This window comes from Zonotrichia albicollis, chromosome 3 (assembly GCF_047830755.1).
Source record: "Zonotrichia albicollis isolate bZonAlb1 chromosome 3, bZonAlb1.hap1, whole genome shotgun sequence".
NCBI classification, from domain to species: domain Eukaryota; kingdom Metazoa; phylum Chordata; class Aves; order Passeriformes; family Passerellidae; genus Zonotrichia; species Zonotrichia albicollis.
This window is the reverse complement of record NC_133821.1, coordinates 63,837,161-63,857,908: the sequence shown is the minus strand read 5'-3', so window position 1 is coordinate 63,857,908 and position 20,748 is coordinate 63,837,161. Positions and strand designations below refer to the sequence as shown.

Below are 20,748 nucleotides of genomic sequence, written 5' to 3'. Positions count from 1 at the left end.
ATTAGTCATTCAGGAGTCATTAACTAGAAATAACTTTGCTTTAGCAACATGATAAAGTACTGGGAAAGCTGAAGGAAATGGGAAGCCATGAAGGAGATTTCAGACTGATGGGGGATTTTTTTTTAATTGCAGTAACAGAAGAAATTGTGAGGGGGTTGTTGCAGGGGATGTGGGAAATGAAAAAAAAAAAAAAAAAAAACAGAAAAAGGAGAGAAAGAAGGATTTGAAGATCTCAGAAATCTGTTCAAAACTTCAGCTGGCATCTGGAGTGATGAAGACACCAGAGAAAATGGCTTATTTTTCCTTTTTGTGTAAAAAAAGCTTGTTTTAGAAGTTTTGCTGTCAAACCATAGAGCTCCTTACTGTAACTGTCAGGGGTCGGTATGGGTTTAAAATGTCAAGCAGTGTACCTCTAAGAGTTCAGGGAAGCTACTGAAAACACTTCAGGACACTAGAGCTGGCTTTATTGCCTACAGCCTTGGAGGACAGTAGATAGAGGGCTTGCACAGTGACAATGAATCTAAAGAGAGCTCACAGAAGCTCACTGGACTCTAATTAGATTCAAGTTTAGGAAACCACAACATCAAATGTTTGAATCCCAAACCAGAATTTTGGGATTTTTGTAGAGAAATTTTGGCTAGAGCAGTGACAAAAAGACACACACACACATACAGGCAGGGTGGAATTCAGTTTTCTAAACATGGATGTCTACAGCCACTTCAGATGCCCCAGGGTTTCGGAGCTGTCTGCAGAGGGATGACAAATATGATATCAAACCTTTTGGGAGAGCAGCCAGGACACCCAGAGCATCTCAGGTGGCTCCAAACAACTATGTTTGGCCAACTAAATCCCAGCCTTTAATACCCCTCTTTTCAGACAGAATATAATTCAATCACAGCATTTGATTTCAGACCTTGTCAGTGGGGAAGGGAAAGGCCAGAGTAGCCTCTGTGATGGCAGGGGCTGCAGAGCTGATCCTCGTTCTTCTGCTGGGCATGGCTATGTCTGCTTCTGCCCCAGACTTCTGTCCCCACAAAGGCAAGGTTTGTCTCATAATTCAAACTACCCGGAGGACAGAGAGATTTTCCAATATATTTGACGACATGTATAGTAAACAAATCAGCCGCGTATTTTAGGGGATAGGTTCAAGACAGAAGCTGAACAAGGTATGGTTTTTCCTTGCCAAGGATCAAACTGTTTTTCTGTATGTCAAATACCATGCCTAAATAATCTTTGCCATCTAACAAGTTCAAAGAGCTTTTCAAATACTACCCTGCAAAACCATCACAGTGTTTTCTACTCTTTGCCACCAAAGGGCCACAGACATACCTGCTGATGTTTCTCTGAATTTGTCACTGGTCTTCTTCTTCCGCCATTTCCAAGGTTTAAAGATTTTGCCAATGTTGGAGAGTTTGCCCTTCCTCTTGAAGGGGGGAGTTTGGGATCCTGGGACTGGTCCATCTGAGTTAGCAATTGAAGCCTTGTCCAAACCATCAACTGTACAAAGAAAAGAAATAAAAATAACTGAAGGATGGAAAACTAAATAGTACCAACAGCTAAACTCCTCCACTACCAGACTGCAACAGGCTGTGTGTGCATCAACATGGATTTTTCCTGTTCCAGAAGGCAGCCCTGGGCTTCAGAGCTTCTCAGCCCTGCAACTGCAGCTGTGCAGAACTTGCGTCTTGTGATGCTCATCTGGTGTATTTGCACAGTCCGGTGGTTTTCTATCACTACAGGAGAATTTCTTCCAAATTAAGTTTGGGTGAGTTTTTCCCAATCCATGGTGAAGTTGAATAACTAGCTATCATCACATTGAAAACAAAACCCTTGCAATGTGAATACATAACTGTTTCATTTGGGTAAAATTAATCCTTTCTTAAACAAACTCCAAAGATAACTGTTCTGGCAGTGGAATGGGACCAGGTCTGTTTGATATCCCTGGTAATCACTCCTTCCCAGCACAGCCTGCCATGAGTCAGGCTTCTTACTCACAAAGCGTATTTTACAATAAGCTTTTGAACCGGAGCCAAAACTTATAGAAGGATTTCTTTACTGCAAAAATATATTGAATGATATGAAAGCCAATACTTAGCAAACTTTGAGTTTCGTGAACCAATTAAGACTCATCCCACGATGTCCTGTGGAAATCTACTATTATTTATTTCTATTGAAGAATTAGCCTTCCATTTGTAGTCCTGCAAACAATTCCAATGCGCTGAATTTTACTCCTATGAGCAACGAAGTAACTGCCATTACTTAGAGAAACAAAATTAATCATGGGCTTAACTGTTTCTGGCATATAGGCTCTGTAATTGCTTTCATTCATCTAAAAATTCTAATTATAACCAATTCGGAACAGAGTTGATGCCACTCTTAACAGTAGCAATGATAATCATAGATCATTAAATCAGAAATGCTATTCAAAGAAAGAAATACCAATGTCCCCATTTTACAGATGGAAAATATGAGGCACAGAATTGTTAAGTGCTTAATTTTATGTTTGCCAAATAGCTTCCTGAAGCCTGGTTTTGTGACCTAACTGCTAAAAAGATACATATTCAGCCACATAATATCATGGTGCAATCTTATTATTCTGTTTCTCAGACAAATGACATGTAATGAATTCTATATTTGTCCTAGGCTTAAGATTGATCCAGGATGTTAAAAAAAAAAAAAATTCTGTGAGAAAGCGGATGTAATGCAGAGAGAGTCCAAAAAATTTTATTTCCAATGTTTTGAAATAAAGTACTGACAAGAAAGATTCATTGTATAATTTCATTGAAGTCTTTGAAAAGTAGTGATAAACTTCCTCACCTGTGTGCCCTGGAGAACGAGGTGAACTTCAGAGAGATTTAAAATGAGACTGCCTTAAAATAAAGCAGCTACCCCCCCAACACACCCTGAGAAGCCAGGTGAGAGATGAGATCACCAAAGGCTGTGGGCAGTTTTGCAGAGAGGCACAGGGCAGCACAAGGAGCCCTGCACAGGTGCCTTGCCTGAAATTAGGGATTGCAACTGGAACACTGATCTTTCCAAATGCTCCTGAGCCATGGAGTACTGCCCATTGCAGGAGACCACTTTCACAAAAACCTCATCTAGCAGCAGAAATGGAGGAGAATTGGGGCTCCAATAGATCCTCACAGAGAAATACAGATTTACATTGGCTCTTGTTCTGCCCTCTGCTGAAAAACTGGTAATTCCAAAATAATTCATATTCATCCTAGCTACAGAAATCTGTCTGCTTCAAACTGAGCAAATACATGAAATTCATGGAAAATAATTCTATTCCGGAAGATTGAAACTTTTGAAAACAGATATCAACATTAATTCCTTCAGACAATAAAAGGCAAGGAGATGATTTATCTAGTGAGTTCAACAAGTGTTCAAAATTGGGAATTTACTAATCCATGGACCTTGCACCAATTCCCTCATTTGAAATATGTATTTGAAAAGAAGGAATAAGCATAGCCAGATATCACAGACTAACTTTAGAAATAATCTAAGATTAAGTAATACATCTTAAAAAAGGAACTTATTTATATTCAAAAGTGCATATATTATGTGTATACATATATATTCACAAGCTAGCACATTTTATCAATTAATAAGCTATTTAGAAAAAAACCCACAATTTTAGCAAAGATATTTCAGAGCATTTATAGAAAAATCTTTACAAAAGCAATTACTCCTCTTGCTTGAAACATTCCACAGGAAACTGATGCTTCAGATGCACACGATTTGCTTTATAGGCCATGTACTACTTAAGAATAAAGCAGTGTGTTTTTCACCTCAGAGAACTTATCTACCTTCTGTTAATCATTATAAACATTATACATATTCACTGAGGGGAAAAGAAACATCTTAGCTCTCTGAGGTTTAGAGGAGCTTCAGACTTGTGTTACTCTACTATTGGTATATACAGTGTCTTGAAGTCCTGCCTTCTTCAGAAACCCAGTGAGTCACTTCGTTGTCTTCAATAAACATTATTGAGTTTGACACTAGGATTTCTGGCTATAGTACCTGCATAGCTTACATGACCATATATGATCATATTCCATATATTTGCCCTAGGTGAAGATTTTCCAGCTGCAGGATCAGCTGGGTGCACAAGAAGGACAAGAAGTGAGGATATGAATGCTGCATGTCAATGTCCCATGACAAGGAGATCTTGCTGCAAAGGCCAAGAAGGCTAGCAGGGACACTGCAAAGCTGAATTGTGCCACATGGGCTGTCATCAGCTGAAATGTACAAAAAGGACAGCCTCTCCTCAAGCTTGAGGGCAGCCAGAGAAGATTAGATCAGCCTGTGGATGATCCTGGCTTTCCTACAAATGCTTAGAGATGACTGAACATGTCTCATTCCAGGAAGGCTACTTGCAATAAGCAGCAATGATCTCTGTAGCTGCTGAAGAAACATTTTAGTGCTGTGAATGATCTCCGGAGATGCTGTGGGGCTGAGGCAGGCGTGTGAAACCATCACAGTTTTCCCAGGGCATGGTACACTTCAAAACTAAGACGTCAGCCCTGGCACACACTAACGCTTTTTTCAGATAAGTACTTACAACTAACTTCGTAAGAGCAAAATGCAAGAGAAGAATGACCCACCAGATCATTTCAAGCAGGTCTAATATCAATTATTTTAAACTAAACTGTGTTTCTGCTGGTTCCAGGCCTTGTGATCAAAATGCAGCAAGACCATTTTTTAAAAACTTTGACTTAAAGAAATTAATGATCAAAAGAAAAGAGGACTATATTTATGACTTTAGATGTTCTGTATTTTTTGCTTCTGTATATTTTTTCTCTTGGCAGTGAAAATGAAAAGCCAGCAGAAGAACCTAACCTGCGCTCCCCTCACCAGCACCTTTCTACACAACTGATCTAATCCTATCCTGCTGCAGTACTGGTAGATATTTAAGGGATTCTTTCTCACATCAGGGCTATTAAGTACAAGAAGGTGCCAGCAGAATGTCAAGTTCTCTTCTTTCCCCACCATGCTGCACCTTTCATGCTGTAATCCCTTCTCTGACCCACATCAAACAAGGCTTACCCACCTGCACTGCAACTATGCTCTGGATCCCTGTCATACAGCAAGGTTAAGAGTGGCAAGATGAAGGAAAAGTCCTCCTCCTACAGCTGGACAACATAACCAAGAGGGAAAAAGGCACAGAATCAAGTGCCCCACTGATACCAAGGCACTGAGGTAGCATAATACTTTCACTAGCAATAGCTCTCTTGCAGTATTGCTGTGGGATCACCACATCACTCTTGAAGCATGTGAGGAAAACCTTTTCATCCTGTCAGAACACAGGTGACTCAGGGCATTGCCTCATCTAACCATGAATGAATTGAGAAATGCAGCAGAAGGTGCCTTGGTCCCAGTTCAGAGTTACTTTACATGTGGATTTGGATACAATTTCTTTGCTTATTAACTACAAGTTAGCTAGTACAGTTATTTTTTTCTCTTCCTCCCACTGCGCCCTGCTGCCTTGCAGGGATGTGCTGTAAAAGTCCTCTTGGTTTATTGAGACCTCAAAACCTCTTCTGACAACAATATGATTTTCCATACCACCTTGCCAGAGGGCACAGAGTTGGAAATAATGGTTTTTATGCCAGCAAAATCAACATGTTTTTGCAGCTGCCTATTATCCCCAATTAGCAGTAAGTCATCAACTTACTATAGAATATAAGCTGCTTATTCCTCAAGCTTACTGGCAAACTTCAAGACACTGCATGATAAAAGGTTTGATGTAGTCATTGAAAATCAGAAGTCATTCTGACACAATAAATGTCATTTTCCATAAGTATCTCAAATTATTATTTTTCCTGACCTGAACCAGATGGAATTTTTTTTTCTTTCTCACATTTTTGTTTTGTGGGTGGTTTTGTTTTGTTTTTTGTTGTTGTTGGTTTTTCTTAACCTACTTGAAAGGGAAAAAACACAGCTAATCCATGGTGGATAAACTGCTAAATGGAAGAGATACAATCTACCTCCAGGCAGCACAATGAATTGGCATTTCCATGCTTTTGCCTTGCCATACATCTGGAGTTTAACTTTGGAGAAACTCTGTCATGAGCTAATTGCCTTGATTGTGTTTTAATTAAATGAAAGGAAAAAGCTGGAGTTCGAATGTGGGCGGCAGAGTGGTAGTTTCCATATGGAGCTGCCAATGTTGCCAAATGTTAATTGGAGCTCCTGCTGGCAATCGGCTGAACAGGCTGGGCAGTGGCTACTTCATAGGGAGGCTGGCTGCTGCCCTGGAAAAGCCAGAGGGAATCCTCCTAGGATAACCACAGCAGGGATGGAGACCATGGCCTGAAAACACACAAATGCCTCTGGGGTTGCTGGAATCACACTTGGATCAGCAGTGCCAAAGCCCAGAAAGGGTTTCAAGTCTGAACCTTGCAACTCCCACTGCTTCCACAGGCAAAATGTTACCTTGCTGCAGAAAGTCAAACCTGGCAAAAGTGGAAAGCTCAGATCAAAAGACCACAATCTGTTCTGCCTGTGAGGAGCCCCTACCTGAGCTCTGCAAAAAGCACAGGTACAGCTACACAGGTACTTCAAAGGAAAAGAGGGAAGCCTGTGCTTCCCTGGAATTCATAGCATGGATGCTCAGGGCTCCACGTTTCAAAGAGCCATGTGGCTCAGAGGGATGCTCAGCCACACTTGTTCTCTTCTGCAGTGTGCAGAGAAGAAACTTGACCAGAGTTACAAACAACAATGTATTTTTTTCTGGTTCTTTCTTAGCTGTACACCTGGGACTGACTGGCTGAAAAGCTTATTTAGCTATCTGTCTCTTAGGTAGAATGCCCTAGTCCTACAAGACAATGATCCCCAGCAAGCAAGCAGGAGACCTGACCTGGGCTTCCCACTAAATACGCAGGAAACAGGACATAAAACAGGGTTAGCTTTAGGGTTTGACATGTGCCTGATGCATCACTGGGGTAAAGTGCAAAAAATGTTGCTTTTTCTTTTTCCTGGTCACAATAACCACCTCAGCCTAAGTGCTGGTGGTTGGTTTGTCAGGTTACAGGCTGTCATTACCACAAATTGTCTCTTGCTAGTGCATTCCAGATGCAGATAACACACTTGTAACCTCCAGCTTCAGCACTACTTTGCAATACAGCTTTCACTCCCATGGGGTTAATTCTACAGGGGAAAAAAAGCTAAGTTATGATTGTAGGACACTCTGCAGAGACACTAAAAATATCAAAGGCAACACAGCCAGTCAGGGCTGCCCAGCCTCACTGAATTACACTTCCCATGCAGGAACTTCATGGTTCAGAGCTCATCTGTTGTATCTACACTGGCATGTGAACTGGATGTGCTCTACAGCACTTTGAGCACTGCAGTCAGACCTCTACAATCACACCACCTCTCTTTCCAATTGTTTCTTATGTCAAAACACATCAGGGATTCTCTTACGATCTGGGGGGAAAAAAAAATCTGACCTATGTTTGCAATATGCCCACAAACATGTGTTTGTGAAATAATTATTGACATTTTGGCAACATGCAGTGCTTATTGGAACAGCTACACAACTTCTTCCTCCTCTGCAATAAAATGCTTAACTTCCACACTTCCAGCTTCCTGAAGAAGGAACAAGCAAATACTCAGCCATCCTGTTATACAGCTTTGAAAGCAATCTGGCCAAAAATCTTCTTGATACCTCATCTCTCACCCTGGACACAGCTGGCTCCAACCAGAAGGAAAGGGATCATAGGTTTAATGCACGCTGCTTATTCTTTTTTTCTTCAACCCCAATACTTGAGAAAAAAATCAGAAAATAGAAAGTTTCCAGACAGTTACATTTTCCAGATATACGAAACATCATATCAAAGGTCAAAGCAACTCCTCCACAAAAACAGGGGGGAAAAAATGCAGGCACAATAACAGAGATGGGGGGGGGAAAGAAAAAACAACAGCTAAAAGCGTTATACATAAAAGAGCAACCTAACTACTTTGACCAACTGAACTGCTAATTGAAAATTACTGCTTCTTGTGTCTGAACATTAAGGGATAAATCTCCTTGGACTACAATGGTATATATTTCTATTTATAGTTCAAATATTTTTGGATGATTTTGTAATTTCACCTAAAAGTAAGGTGCAGGTACTCATCTTATTAAATTCAGTATTGATATTTTAAAACATCACATCTGAAAACCAGAACTGCAAAACTGGAAATACCTCTTTACTGACTTTTCTTGGCATAACCTTATTATGGGAGAGAAATATAACTGCAATGAATTCACAATGAATCTTTTTAGCTGCAGGCAAGTGGTAAATCTCCCCAGCAGATATTGGCTAGAAGTGTGAAAATAAACTGAAACACCTGTGGCCCCTCTTCAGTGTGGTGATAAAGAAGAATTAAAAGCAACCACCTCTGCAGTAGTTAATAGGTGTGTTATACCAATGCTGAGATAAAACTGGGTGAGGAGAGTCACAGGGAAGCCTTTGGCCCTGGTTTCCACCACCCTAGTTAGCAGCAATTTACTCTCCACCTGCCCCAAACAGGCCAGGTCAAAAACCTAGGAAAAGAGTAAAAGCATAGCCAAAGTTACTCTGGGCTGTTTATCCCTCCTCTCCTCTCCCTAAGCAAGCCTGAGGCTGTCACAGGTCTCAGCTGGCTGGCTCCTCTGCAGATGTCCATCCTCCCGAAGGAGATGCTGCAGGATGTTAGGAGTTCATTCTGCTAACCCCCTACTCTGCATCACTGGCTAAAGGACTCACTGCTGATCCCTCCCAAGTGCCTTTCAGCCATGCCAGATGCACCTGGAAACTCAGAGGCATTTCCCTGCAGACCTCTGGCTGTCCCCAGAAGCATCACCCCTGCAGGCAGAGGCAGCACGCAGGTACAGCTTCACAGGGATGCTGCCCATACAAGCGGCCTTCCAGTCATCTCAGCCTGTGTTTCTGCACCAGCACAACAGAAACCCTGGATGAACCACCAGCCACGCCTGGTGACCATTTGTAAGGCTGCATGTTATTGTAGGGGGATAGAATATAAGGAAATAAAGATAGTGTAGAAAGTAATCTTACCCCTAAGGAGTTGCAGCTGATTAGCAAAGATTAGGAACAGGCCTGACTTTAAGAGGCCACAGCTGTAACCAGTGAGAAGTAAAGTGCTATAAAAGAGTGGGGTGGTTGGTTGAGAAGGGAACTGGAGTCACTTGGCTGCTCTGTGAAGAAAAAAGAATTGGTGCTCTGAGGAGTTGCCCACAAGAAACACCAAGAAGGTATGAAACTTTTGCATAAGGAGACAACAGTATGGAATCCCTGCAATAAGATGACAACACGTTATCACTGCACTGAGACAAAACAGCCTTTTGTCTGGGCTTCTAAAACTGAGTAACTCCTACTTCTGAGCTGGAGAATGCACCATTGAGCTGGGATAGGAACAGAACGGGAGTGAAGGGGAGAGAGGTTTGTGAAGAGAGGGAAGATTTCTGCCAGGAAGTGATCACCTGAGCTCACTGCCAACAGGTGTGGGAGATGCTCTGATGCCTTCAACACATCCAGTGCTGAAGCAATGACCACCTGAAGTGCTAACATCATCAGCTGTTTTCCTCTTCAGCATGAAAAAGGTAGGGTAGGGAACCCACTCCAACTCATTTCAAACCAGCCAGTGCCCTTGCCGAACATAATTATTTATGAATATTACATGTGGTTTTCCCTTTCTTATTACTACTTCTAATCAAATCTTTCACAATTAACATGTTTATGTATCTGAAAACAGGTTTGGTTTTGTGGGCTCCCATCCCAATGCTTCCCCACTCCTATGACAAGGAGTTCCTGACCTACAAATAACAGAAGATGAACATACCCCAAACCTTAGGAGCAGTTTGATCAGTCATGTAATTAAATGCCTGGGACAGGACAGCCCAGAGCTCACTGTGCTGCCTTTCAAGAGCACAATTTTCTTCTATACTGGCACCATTTCAACACCTTTTTTCTAGTACAGGAAACAGCATACTGCACTTGTCCACATGTGTGCAAGTCAACCTCAAAGCAAATAGACTCTTTATGTGACCTTGCTGGCCTCAGAACCCTGCCAGGGAGGTCAAGAACACTTTTAAACCCAACCAACAAATTTCTGATTGTTGCTGTCATTGCAAATATTTGTACAGGCTTTTAGCTCTGCTGTCTTTGTAGAAAGAACTGTGTTTATTTTTAAGTTCAGTTTTTAGCTGCCTTTAAAATGCTCGTCTTTGTTGCTAGACATCAGCTTGAATAAACAATAATAGTGAAGCTCCAAAATACTCAGAACAACCTGTTAATGATTAAATACAGTCTTCTTAGTCAAAATACTAATTTGACAACTCTAAAACCACAGCCTATAAAAATCATTCGGTACCTATAATATCATAAATCTTAATACAGTCTAAGTTATCTTCTTTGCTATGAGGAAAAGGGAGCTGCCAAGTTACAGCTGACTTTTATTCTGCATCATGTTTCATTACCCTCTTCATCCCCAGTCACATAGCAAACAGCTGTTTTACTCCCTGTAACTTGTTCTTTACTAGGGCCAAGGTGAGGAAAATCAGGCACAAGCTGATTTATTTGTCAGCTCAGCTGCCCTTCTCAGCAGGGCATGTTCATGTCCGTGTCACAGGACGAGTCTGTGGAACTGTGATGGGATTCAGTTTTACTTGAAAAACCATTATGGTCCCTTTCCTACACAATCACAAAACAGTAATTCCATCAAGCAAGGTGATGGCACTGTAAATCACTGCAGTAAAACCCAGTGGAATTGTAGTACCATCTTCATGAAGGTTTGAGGCTGTATTCATACATATTTTTTTTTACTTCAGTCTTTCCATGGAATCAGTGTTTATGGAAGTGAGGTGCTGGCAATAAAAAGACCTTTAGCTGGAATAAACTACAAATGAGCAAGCTGCTGCCCTGCAGCTCGTTGCACTGGGATGCTGGGCTGGAGCCTGCCCTGCTCACAGCTCACCCTGGGGGCACAGGTGCCTCTCACTTGTGGAGGCAGGGCTGGAAAAGGGCAGGATTCCTCTTCCCTGTGGGACAGCCAGCAGTGCTCTCCTTTTAGATCCAGGCACCAGTCCAGGACTAAGCAGAGCATCAAACACTCCTGGAAGGGAAAGGGGCTAAAGAAAGGGGCCTGTTGAAGCTTCAGGTGGGGAGATGTCATCTTGTTGTCAGGGAAGGCACTGAGAACATGCTTTGCTCTCTCAGCAGATTCTTCCCTTAGGGGAAAACAACTGCTCTGTAAGAGCATCATCGACATGGCAGATACATAATTGATACCTTCATTTCCCCACTTGGCTCTTCCTGATGTATTTGGGGCCTCCACTTCTCCTCTGCTCTCTGTTAATAATGAATGACTGCATTATCACAGTGCTTAAAGAGGGCTGGCCATAGATCAGAACCTCTTTGTTTAAAGAGCAGTATGGACAAACACCAGAAAGACCATTCTTGTTTCAGCTCCAAGTATAAAATGAGAGACAATAGCTTGAACAACAGATTTCTGATTTTCATTGACACCTTCTCAGCTGTTGCATTTTAAAAAAAAAATTAGCTATCCACAAGCCCCTATGAGTTTGTTTGCCAGCATGTCCCTCTCAAACTTTCTCATTCAGACACTGGCATTTTAAGCAATCATAAAATACATCTTTGCTATCTGCAGACTAAAACACAATGCCAACTTCAACTTTCATATGCCAGCTTGAACTGAACTGCTTTAGCTGGAGTTGGATGAGCATCCCTTGAGCCAGAAAGCAAGTACCAACAAAAAAAACCACCAGACCCCATCTCCTCCCCAGCAGTGCTTTCCAGCACTACACTACCCCATGGCCTAATATATTAATTCAGCACTTAGCTTCAGCACACAGAGCTTCAAAGGGCACCAGAGGAAATGCCTGTTTGTCTGTCAGGGGCACCTGAGCCCACCCAGCTACTCCACCATGCATCAGTACATTGCTGTGCAGGAAAACCTTTCATTTTTCTAAGTGGAATTAGGAGTTAGCAGTCATCATAGCCCAATGAAACATTTTAAGCCTTCCAATTACCATTATGATGCATTCAGGCTGATTATGAATCAGATAATATATTGATTTTTTTACTTTGTACAAAACCCAATAAAAACAAGAAGAATAATTTAGCCTATTTTAGTGACATTAATGTGGACAAAGGTCATTCCAAACTGTACAGAATGACACACTTCACTGTATTTTGCATTTTCTTTAAGACTGTCTTTAAACATTTAAACAATTTAAATTCCATTAAAAAAATATTTTTATTATTCCTTATTTATTTAGAGGTAAACCAGGCTACATGACCCTTGAGTACTTACAAGCCAGAATACAAAACACTGACATGAATTACTTAAAAACTCAAATTAAACAGAAGCTGTTCTCACAATTATCAAGTTTCTTTAGTTTTATGATTACGAGTGCCATGGCCTTGTTGATACAGATGAATTGAGCACAAAAGCTTTATTATTTACCCATGTGTTTAAGAGTGCCATAATGAGAACTTGATTAAAATGAAAGATGTGGTGCAAAAAAATCCGAATATGACTGGCAAGCCCTGGACCTGTTGCCAGCAATTCCAAGCAGCAGTGGAAATTCCAAATCCTTGCAAATAAAATATGTACTTTATAAAGGATCAGTCTTCACCAAATGCATCTTTGGCATTATTTAAGCTCTATAAAGCTTTCTTTTTTAAACTACTACCAAATGTTTTCCTAGAGAGGGAACAGGGTGTGCCAGAGCGCTCGCCTGTTTCCATCGGTCCCTGGGAAAGCAAGCTGTTTCTTAGGAAAGCCCACAGGAATACTTCAGAAATTCCTGCTTGCAGTTTCTGCCTGACCCTAGTGTTTCTCATCCTGAGCTTTCTGCAACTCACCCAGCAGCTGATGCACCCAGCAAGGGAGAGAAAGGGCTAATTATCACCTTGGTTAACAATGAACCAACACATGGCCAAAGTGTCCCACAAAGGAAGGGGCAATCACTGTTTCCACCGGTGGTACTTCCACAGGGTCTGTCTCTGAGGGATTGCCCAGAGGTGAGCAGCCCATCCTGGCAGGCAGGGCTTGCTTGGGTTTCTGCTCTTCCCAGTCAGCAGACCCAAAATAACATCCCTGCAGGGATCCAAGGAGGGAAAGGAAAGCAGAGATCCCACAGGTGACGGATGATCCTTTCCCCACGCCCAGGGGGCACAGAGGGAACACTGGAATGGCAGGCAGGAGCCAAACCCAGTCCCTGAGCCCCTCTGCAAGGCACAATGTCTTCACAGCCACTCCCCAGTGTTACTTGCACTGTGTGGTTTGGAACCTGTTGAGCTCCAACCTCATCTGAAGGAACAGAGGGCCTTCCTGCAATCCCTGGAAATTTACCTCCCTCAGGAAATAACTCCCAAAAAATTCTATGCCATACTGAAAAAAACTGCCTTGTAACTCCATCTCCAGTGAAAAATGTTTTGTATAAGAACAGGTTTTGAAACAGAAAGGTTAATAACTATTCTTTAAAAGAGCACCTTCAAGTAGCTTACAAATAAATGATGGCAACTCTGTTGAGCTTAGCAAGAAGCTGCGACATTTTGGAAATGAAAAGAAATGATAAAGAGGTCAGTCATTTTGCTTGCCTTGAAAAAGGTTTACAATTTCCCTTAAACCTCCCTCCCACTCTTGCTAACATTCAAGTACTTGGCACACATTCACACACATATTCAACATTTTTAGAACCTGTACTCACTTTTCACCCTAGCTGGATGCTGAACTTTGGGAGAGAGTGGTAATTTTAACACCAGGAGAGACCCAAAAAGTGACTGGTGCATTACACCATGCAACTCCTTGCTGTGGGCAAGCATTTCTTTCACATGCTGTGCTCACAAGAGCTATGGTAGATCAGAGAAAAACCTGGAATTGTGATGAAACATATATAAGCCACGATAAGCAAACCACAAGATTTCTGTATCTAGTAGGAAATTTTCTGTATATCAATACAAACGAAGAGTACAAGGAATATAGGTAAGCACAGCAGCACAGTCTGATTCAAGATAAAAAAAAAAGTGCTAGAAAAGCACCTCTAACCTTCATTGAATATTTTCTTTTTGTAGAAGAAATGAAATTAAATTAAATCAAGTGTTAACTGGCTCTTTTTTCTATTTTTTTTAATTCCTGTATAGGATCGTGAATAACATGCTAAACTGGAAAGCACAGAAATGCAAGACGTGTCCCACTCAGAAGCTTTTTGACAAACTTTATGACATTTCATGCATTTGTGAATAGTGGTCACTGAGAATCAGTTCCATAAGTGTTCAGTGCATAAATAAATAAAGTATATTTAAGTTTCACTTAAGCCAGAAGACTTTGGTTTCATGTTTGTGAACATGTACATGGCCCATACAACAAGCTGCACACAGCCTTGCATTTCAAAGGCTGCCTTTAGTTTTTGGCCAGATGTCAGCACAGGAGGAGCAGCCTGGCCAAGCATCCAGCCAGTGCTGGATGTAAATCAGCCCTCACCAAATCAGCTCAGCAACGCTGGAGCAGCCAGCTAAAGGCAAGGTCCATGGATTGGGTCAAGATACCAGGGAAAACATGATCCTATTTCAGGTAACACCTGCTCTGAGGAGGATGAAAAACCTTCAGATGTGTTGTCAAAGCTTCCAATCCAAACAGCTCCATCACCAACACTGCCTTCCCACTTCAGTCAGCCTCTCTTCTAACTTTAAACATCTGTCTTCTAGACCACGTGGGAATCAAAGGTTTGAGTGGACTTTTAATTATCTTTCATGCCAACACAGACTTTTAGAGTATAATTGAATTTTGTGGGAAGTTTAGCTTTGAGAAAAGTTAAGGAGAAAAAAGAAATGAATAACAAGAAAAAAAAAATAGATTACTATGGCACACACATTTTCTTGACACTCAGAGCAAGACAAAACACTGTATTTGCCCAATTTGCTCATGTGCTAGGAATACCATAGGTTTATCTGCCACTAATACTGCACACTTCTATGCAATAAAAGGGACAGCATACAGGCTGGGAATGCCCCCTGGCTGGAGTGTGGAGCTCATAGGGATGCACAGTTCCCTTCCCAGCAGTGGCAGCACTCCAGACTCAGCACCTGCTCCCCTGGGAGGCAACTGAGCATAGAAAAGCACAAACACAAAATATGAAGTGACTCTTGTTAGTCATAGAGAGGAAAGTGCCTCTTTTCTAAATACTCTGGAATCCATGGCCTTGCACGCTGGCTTTTAGAAAGGACCTTTGACTCCATATCTTTAACATAATATTTTAATAAAGCCACCAATTCCACAACTAAAACAAGTCAGAGTGTAAAGCCAGGGCTAAATGTGCTAGAATGCTGCCCTTGATGTGCTTTGGTCAAGCTGTTGAATGTAATCTCAATTTTATATGAAGTCATATACTTGTCTGGGATGCATCTGGATGTTGTTTTTATAAGTACAAAACTCTGCTGACAGGAAGAGGTGAGTAATTGGTGAAAATACCACAAAGACAGTAAGTTGAAAAAAGTAGATTTTTGTGCAAGGAAAAGTTCTCATCACTAATTTCACTGACACCAGGCAAATACAGATACAATGAAGGAAATGCAGGGCTGGATCCATAAAATGGTAGGACCCAATTTACTTCTTATGGCACCTACTCAGAACTGGGGAGGCCCAGAGCAAATCCCTGCTATTGAAAGGACTCCTAACCTACCACATGTCCTAAATCTGCCTTATTCTACTATTGGAGAGCTCTGGGGAGCACTGCTTTATCTCTCACCTTCTCTCATGTTCCCTTCCTACAGCCACAAACAACTGCTAGCACCAGACCTCTGGCTTCTCTATTTTCATGGACACGACAAATATTTTGAAAAACGGTCAGTTCTCTTGAAAACTGTGCTATGGACATTAACTGTGCTATGGACATTAACAGCAAAATATAACATCAATCCTGATGTTATATTTTCAGTCTGATGCTAAGAACTTCAGTGAGTATATGTGACTCCACACATGTGCATCACTCAGTGAGACTTCACTCATAATTTCTGGGTTAGAAGAAAAATGTTCCTGCCAATGTGTCAGAAGAAGAGCCATCAATATGGTACCAACAATACCGTTGAAATAAACTAATGGTTGTCTTTCTCATCTAATTGCTGCCAGACTAAAGAGAGCTACTGGAAGCCCTCATAAAAGACTTCCTACTTCACTACCCATCTCCTTGAAGTGTCATCTCTTGCACCACCTCATTATCCCAATTTCCCTCCCTTCTCTCTCACCTCAAACACAGTCCTTGTTTTTCTTACCCCACAAGAAGGACATTTTTTGTCTCAAAACTTTTGCATCCACTCCATACATTAAAAAATAAAAAAAAAAAGGCACCAAAAATGGTAGGTGCAAAGACTGAATAATAAGGAAATACACACAGTAAGAAAAAATAAACCTCTACATTTGCAAGTTTTCCCTGAATTGGCATCTGGACATGTAAGTAATCACTTAAACCAGAAAGAATGGGCTTCATGCTGATATTTTTTGAATGAGACTGAAGTGCCTGCTATTTGATTTTAGGAAATGGTTAATTTAATTAGCAACATCTGTTCTTCCTTTACTCTTTACTCAGTCTTATGTGTAATTTTCTGCCCAAACAAGAAAAAATGTAAACTGAAAGAAAGAAACCTCTGGGCCCTTATAGACAGAGGATGTATCAGTTCTGAGGGGGTTAAGAAAAACTCGTCTGTGCCACCAGACACCTCCCTGTTGACATGAGGACACTGGTCTCACTTCTGCCCTGCTGCTATATACAGGCCCTCAGGGGAAAAAGCCAGGTTGCCAAATATGCTAGCCAGTAGCATTCCCACCCAGGGACTGTCAGGGTGTAATGATGTTATCTGCCAAACCACAGGCAGGCAGGGGCTGAGGAGCCGGCTCCCCTGCAAAAGCTGAAGAAAGAATTAACCACAGTAGTGGGATAATTCACTAGCTGTCTTCAGCTGATTCCCTCATCATGGTGAACTCACCTAACAAAGGATTTCATATAGCAATGGTGTTTTGTTCATCTCACCTTCTGCTGGTGTTTCCTGCAGTGTTTCTCCTGTGGCTGAGGAAACCCTGAGTGCAACATAGGATGAGCTACAGAAAGAGAGAGAGATGTTTTCTCTACAAGCAGATCCCTAAGGACAGCTGGTGGAAAGGTAAAACCACCAAGATCCATGGCATGACTTCAACCATTTGTTGAATTGCTTACATCCATGGTCTATGACTGTCAGGTCTGACAAGATCCATGTGCAGCTAAGTGGGGAGGAGGAGGAAACAACATTTAATTATCACACAAAACCCATCTTCAGGACTGATTAATACTCAGGGAAGATTTCCAGAGCTGGGCTTCCAGATGATGCCAGGGTGATTTTCTGTGGCCTTTATTCTCACATGCTATCAGATCTTGCTGATTTTGCACTGAGGCAGCTGGGAAAGGCTTGTACCTTAACAGGGCTGAGCTGCAGCCATTGCCAAAGTAAAAACTGGTCTGTGCAACAGAGACAGTGTGCAGTGACAGACATCAAATGTTGTGTCCAGCTTCTCCTACTAACTAGAGAAACCTGCAGAGTCCCTACCTTTAGTTAATGGTTTAAAATTTATTGAAAATAATGCTTAGCATTTGTATACTTTCTAGTGGCCTAAACCTGTATTCTCAAGGGTTTTCATCATTCACAGGTGGTCTCAGCTAGAAAGGTTCATTCTTCTTCCTCTTTTTCTCTTTAAAAATACATCATCCTTGAGATCCAATTGTGACATTAAATGCTTTTTTTCCTTCAACACATTTTTTGCTATGCACTTCAAACTAAGCTACAGAGTTTCCAGGTGCATTAAACGTTTCAGAAACACCCTGTTCATCTTGCTGGATCTGGCTAAAACATGTTCTCCTCCTTTTCTATCCCTTGCCTCCGGTAGCAACGGGAAAATTAAATCAGCCGGAGGAGAAGTGCAGGGGGGAGTTAAGAGAGGTGTTGCTGTAAGTGTCCAAGATTTTTTTTTCAGTTTCAGGTTTCTGAGAATTCCCCTAGGCTTTTCCAACACAAACTTTCTTCCTCTTTTCAGAATCATGTTCTCTCTGTAACATGACACAGTTACATGACAATTCTGCCCAACAAAAAGCTTTTAAAGCAGAGTGACAGTCAGGTAATTTCTGCAATGCTTTGTAGTTAATATCTCTTTCTTTTTCTTGCTGGCTCATGTTTTGCTACTCTCTTATTACTTTCTCCTCCAGCTAAAGTATATACTATTTCTGCTTGGTCTTTGTCCAGCTCTCCAGAAACTGGCTTTATCCCCAGTCTTAGTTGTCTACTTAACTGTTCATTCCCTTGCACAGGCACAGCCTCTCCTACATCTCACTTATTTCTTCCATACACTACTTCTGTGTGTCAAAAGCAGCACTATTCAAGCAGGAATAAACAACAACATTGTTTTTCGAAGAAATCAAATCTAGTCTGCTCTCATAAGAGTCAGATCAGCCTTCCAAAACTTTCCTTCAGGAATTTAAGCACAGGAACTACCTTGCAATTACTGCAATTCTGTTAAACCTTGTATGGATTTTTAGCTCTAATTATTAATACCAATATTCTCCTTTTTTTATCAATAACTTGAACAATTCATGAGAATAGGAGAGTTATGCATGGTGGTAAAACATGTAAGGCAGGAAAACCACTACACCCTTCTCTGTATCAACAAAAAGGAGGCCAGATTTGCAGCGCACTAGAACACTGCTTCACATTTTCAGAACAAGAATATTCTTAGCATCTGTGCCAAAACCAACATTTCCTTCCCCTCAGAAACGCAATAAATCTATAAAACTCCAAGAAACAAACCAGTAATCTTCAGACACATTGAATGAATTTACAAGGAAGGAAATGCACAGCCGGTTCTGAATTATTAACAATTAAATAAATTATAACACATTATAAATGCATAATTTAAATACATCTAATTTCTTGGCAATGAACTGTTTGGGTTTTTTTCTTCTCATAAAGACAGATAGCATCTAAGAATCATTTCCCAGCAGCTTAGGGGGACTTTAAGTTGTAACGTGACTCAAATTACTTGATTGTATCCCACTAAATCTCTTCCATAAGCATGCAATGGAAGTGTCATTTCTTTGTTGATTCATCCACGATCTTGGGGGGGGGGGGGGGGAAGGGAGGGAAAAGAAGCCCTTAGAGATTGGCTTTCAGCCTGGGGGACTTTATGTTGCTTGTTATGACATAAATGCTTCAGGTAAGTTGATTTCTGGGGTTTATAAGCAAGGCGAGCAATTGGAGGAGCAGTCGCAAACGGGATCCTCTCCTACTGCCCACATCTCGCCAGGTTTTCAACTCAGGATGACACTGCTGAGAGAAATTCACTTGTTTGGTGCCCAAGCACTAAAATTCCTTCAACAGTAGAGGTGAAAGATGTACAAGCCACGCTGAGGCTTTCCACGGGCTCAGGGGCAAACACTGCCTAGGAACATGTATCCTGGGCATCTCACTCCCTACAGGAACTGCAGCTGGGGCTCTTCCAGGCACTCCTGTTGCTCCAGACATCCTCCCAACAGTATTTACACTCAGATATGCCAGCAGAGCTGCAGTTGGCTGAGGAGGCAGACATGGACACTGGCACATGGCATTGGCTTCGCAGCCCTTGGTTTGAGAGGGAAGATCACTGCTGCACCCAACTGCAGCAGGCTGAGCTGAATGCAAAGCCTGGCTCTTGGGATCACAGAGTGTTTGGGGCTGGAAGGGACCTGAGAGATTATATAAACCCCCATTCCACAGGCAGGGAACCTTGCACATCCTGGCTTCCAGGCTCCCATTGAGGTAGTTTGTTTCTTCAACACACCGTCCTCTTCCCTGACAGGCTGAGTTTGCCTGGGCATTCAAACCAAATTTCACTCACAACAATGTTGTTTTATTTAGTTGACCTGACTACCAAACAGAAATTGGAATCCAAATAGCTTTCCTTCTGTTGCCTTGCTCTACACTTGCTCTACAGCCATGCAGGCAGAGGGCACAAAGAGCCAGCCCTGTCTTCCTCCTCAGCAGAAAGGGTCAAGTGAAACAACAAGCATTTAAGTGTGCATCAACAGTGTTGCAAGCCCCAGAAATAAAACCAGCAGTGACAAATCCCCAGTCAAGAGTTCACTTTCTGAGCTGAAGCTTCCAGCAATAAAGAAAAGCTCTTAGGCTTGAAAAAGAGTTCCTGTGTGTGTCTGAGTCTTGTCAGCAATGTTTTAAAGTGAAAGCATAAATTACAATAGCAGTGAAAACACCAAGTTCCATCATATATCACAGTTATTCTAGTTGTGCAAATCACTAAGTTGGCTAAAATCAATAATAGTAGAGATTTTCTGTAATTTTTGCAAATTAGATCATAAACTACATGGTCTGTTTGCATAGATCATGCAGTAGCCCAGGCTCTAAAGCCCAACCAGCATCCAAGGCCTCTGCACCATTCTTGGGCTTTTACTGGACAACACATTAAAAAGTTCAGATTCAGAAAACACAAAAAGGATTAAATAACACTGAAATTACTATGATGCATCTACCTGATGAGGATTTGCTAACAGTTTGGGCAGATGGTCAGAGTGAAGACATCCTAAAATACTAACAAAAAAGGACATTCTCAGGGGTGAGGAATGGAGGCTGATCTTTGGGATAGAACTGGCTTTGCTCATACAGTTTCAAATGTTAGGACAGCTGCATCACAGCCTAACTCTGCTAGGCAAAACATCATTCTAAT

The 20,748-nt window shown here is 41.6% G+C and overlaps 1 protein-coding gene across 4 annotated transcripts in view; it reads right to left on the bottom strand.

Moving 5' to 3' along the window:
• PHACTR2 (phosphatase and actin regulator 2) overlaps positions 1–20,748 on the bottom strand; it is a 135,794-nt gene that overhangs the window by 48,069 nt on the left and 66,977 nt on the right. For all 4 annotated transcript variants that reach the window (XM_014269302.3, XM_014269303.3, XM_005490252.2 and 1 more), the window contains exon 2: positions 1,330–1,497. In XM_014269302.3, coding sequence (XP_014124777.2) covers positions 1,330–1,497 — 168 coding nt within the window. The remainder of the gene's footprint in view (positions 1–1,329; positions 1,498–20,748) is intronic.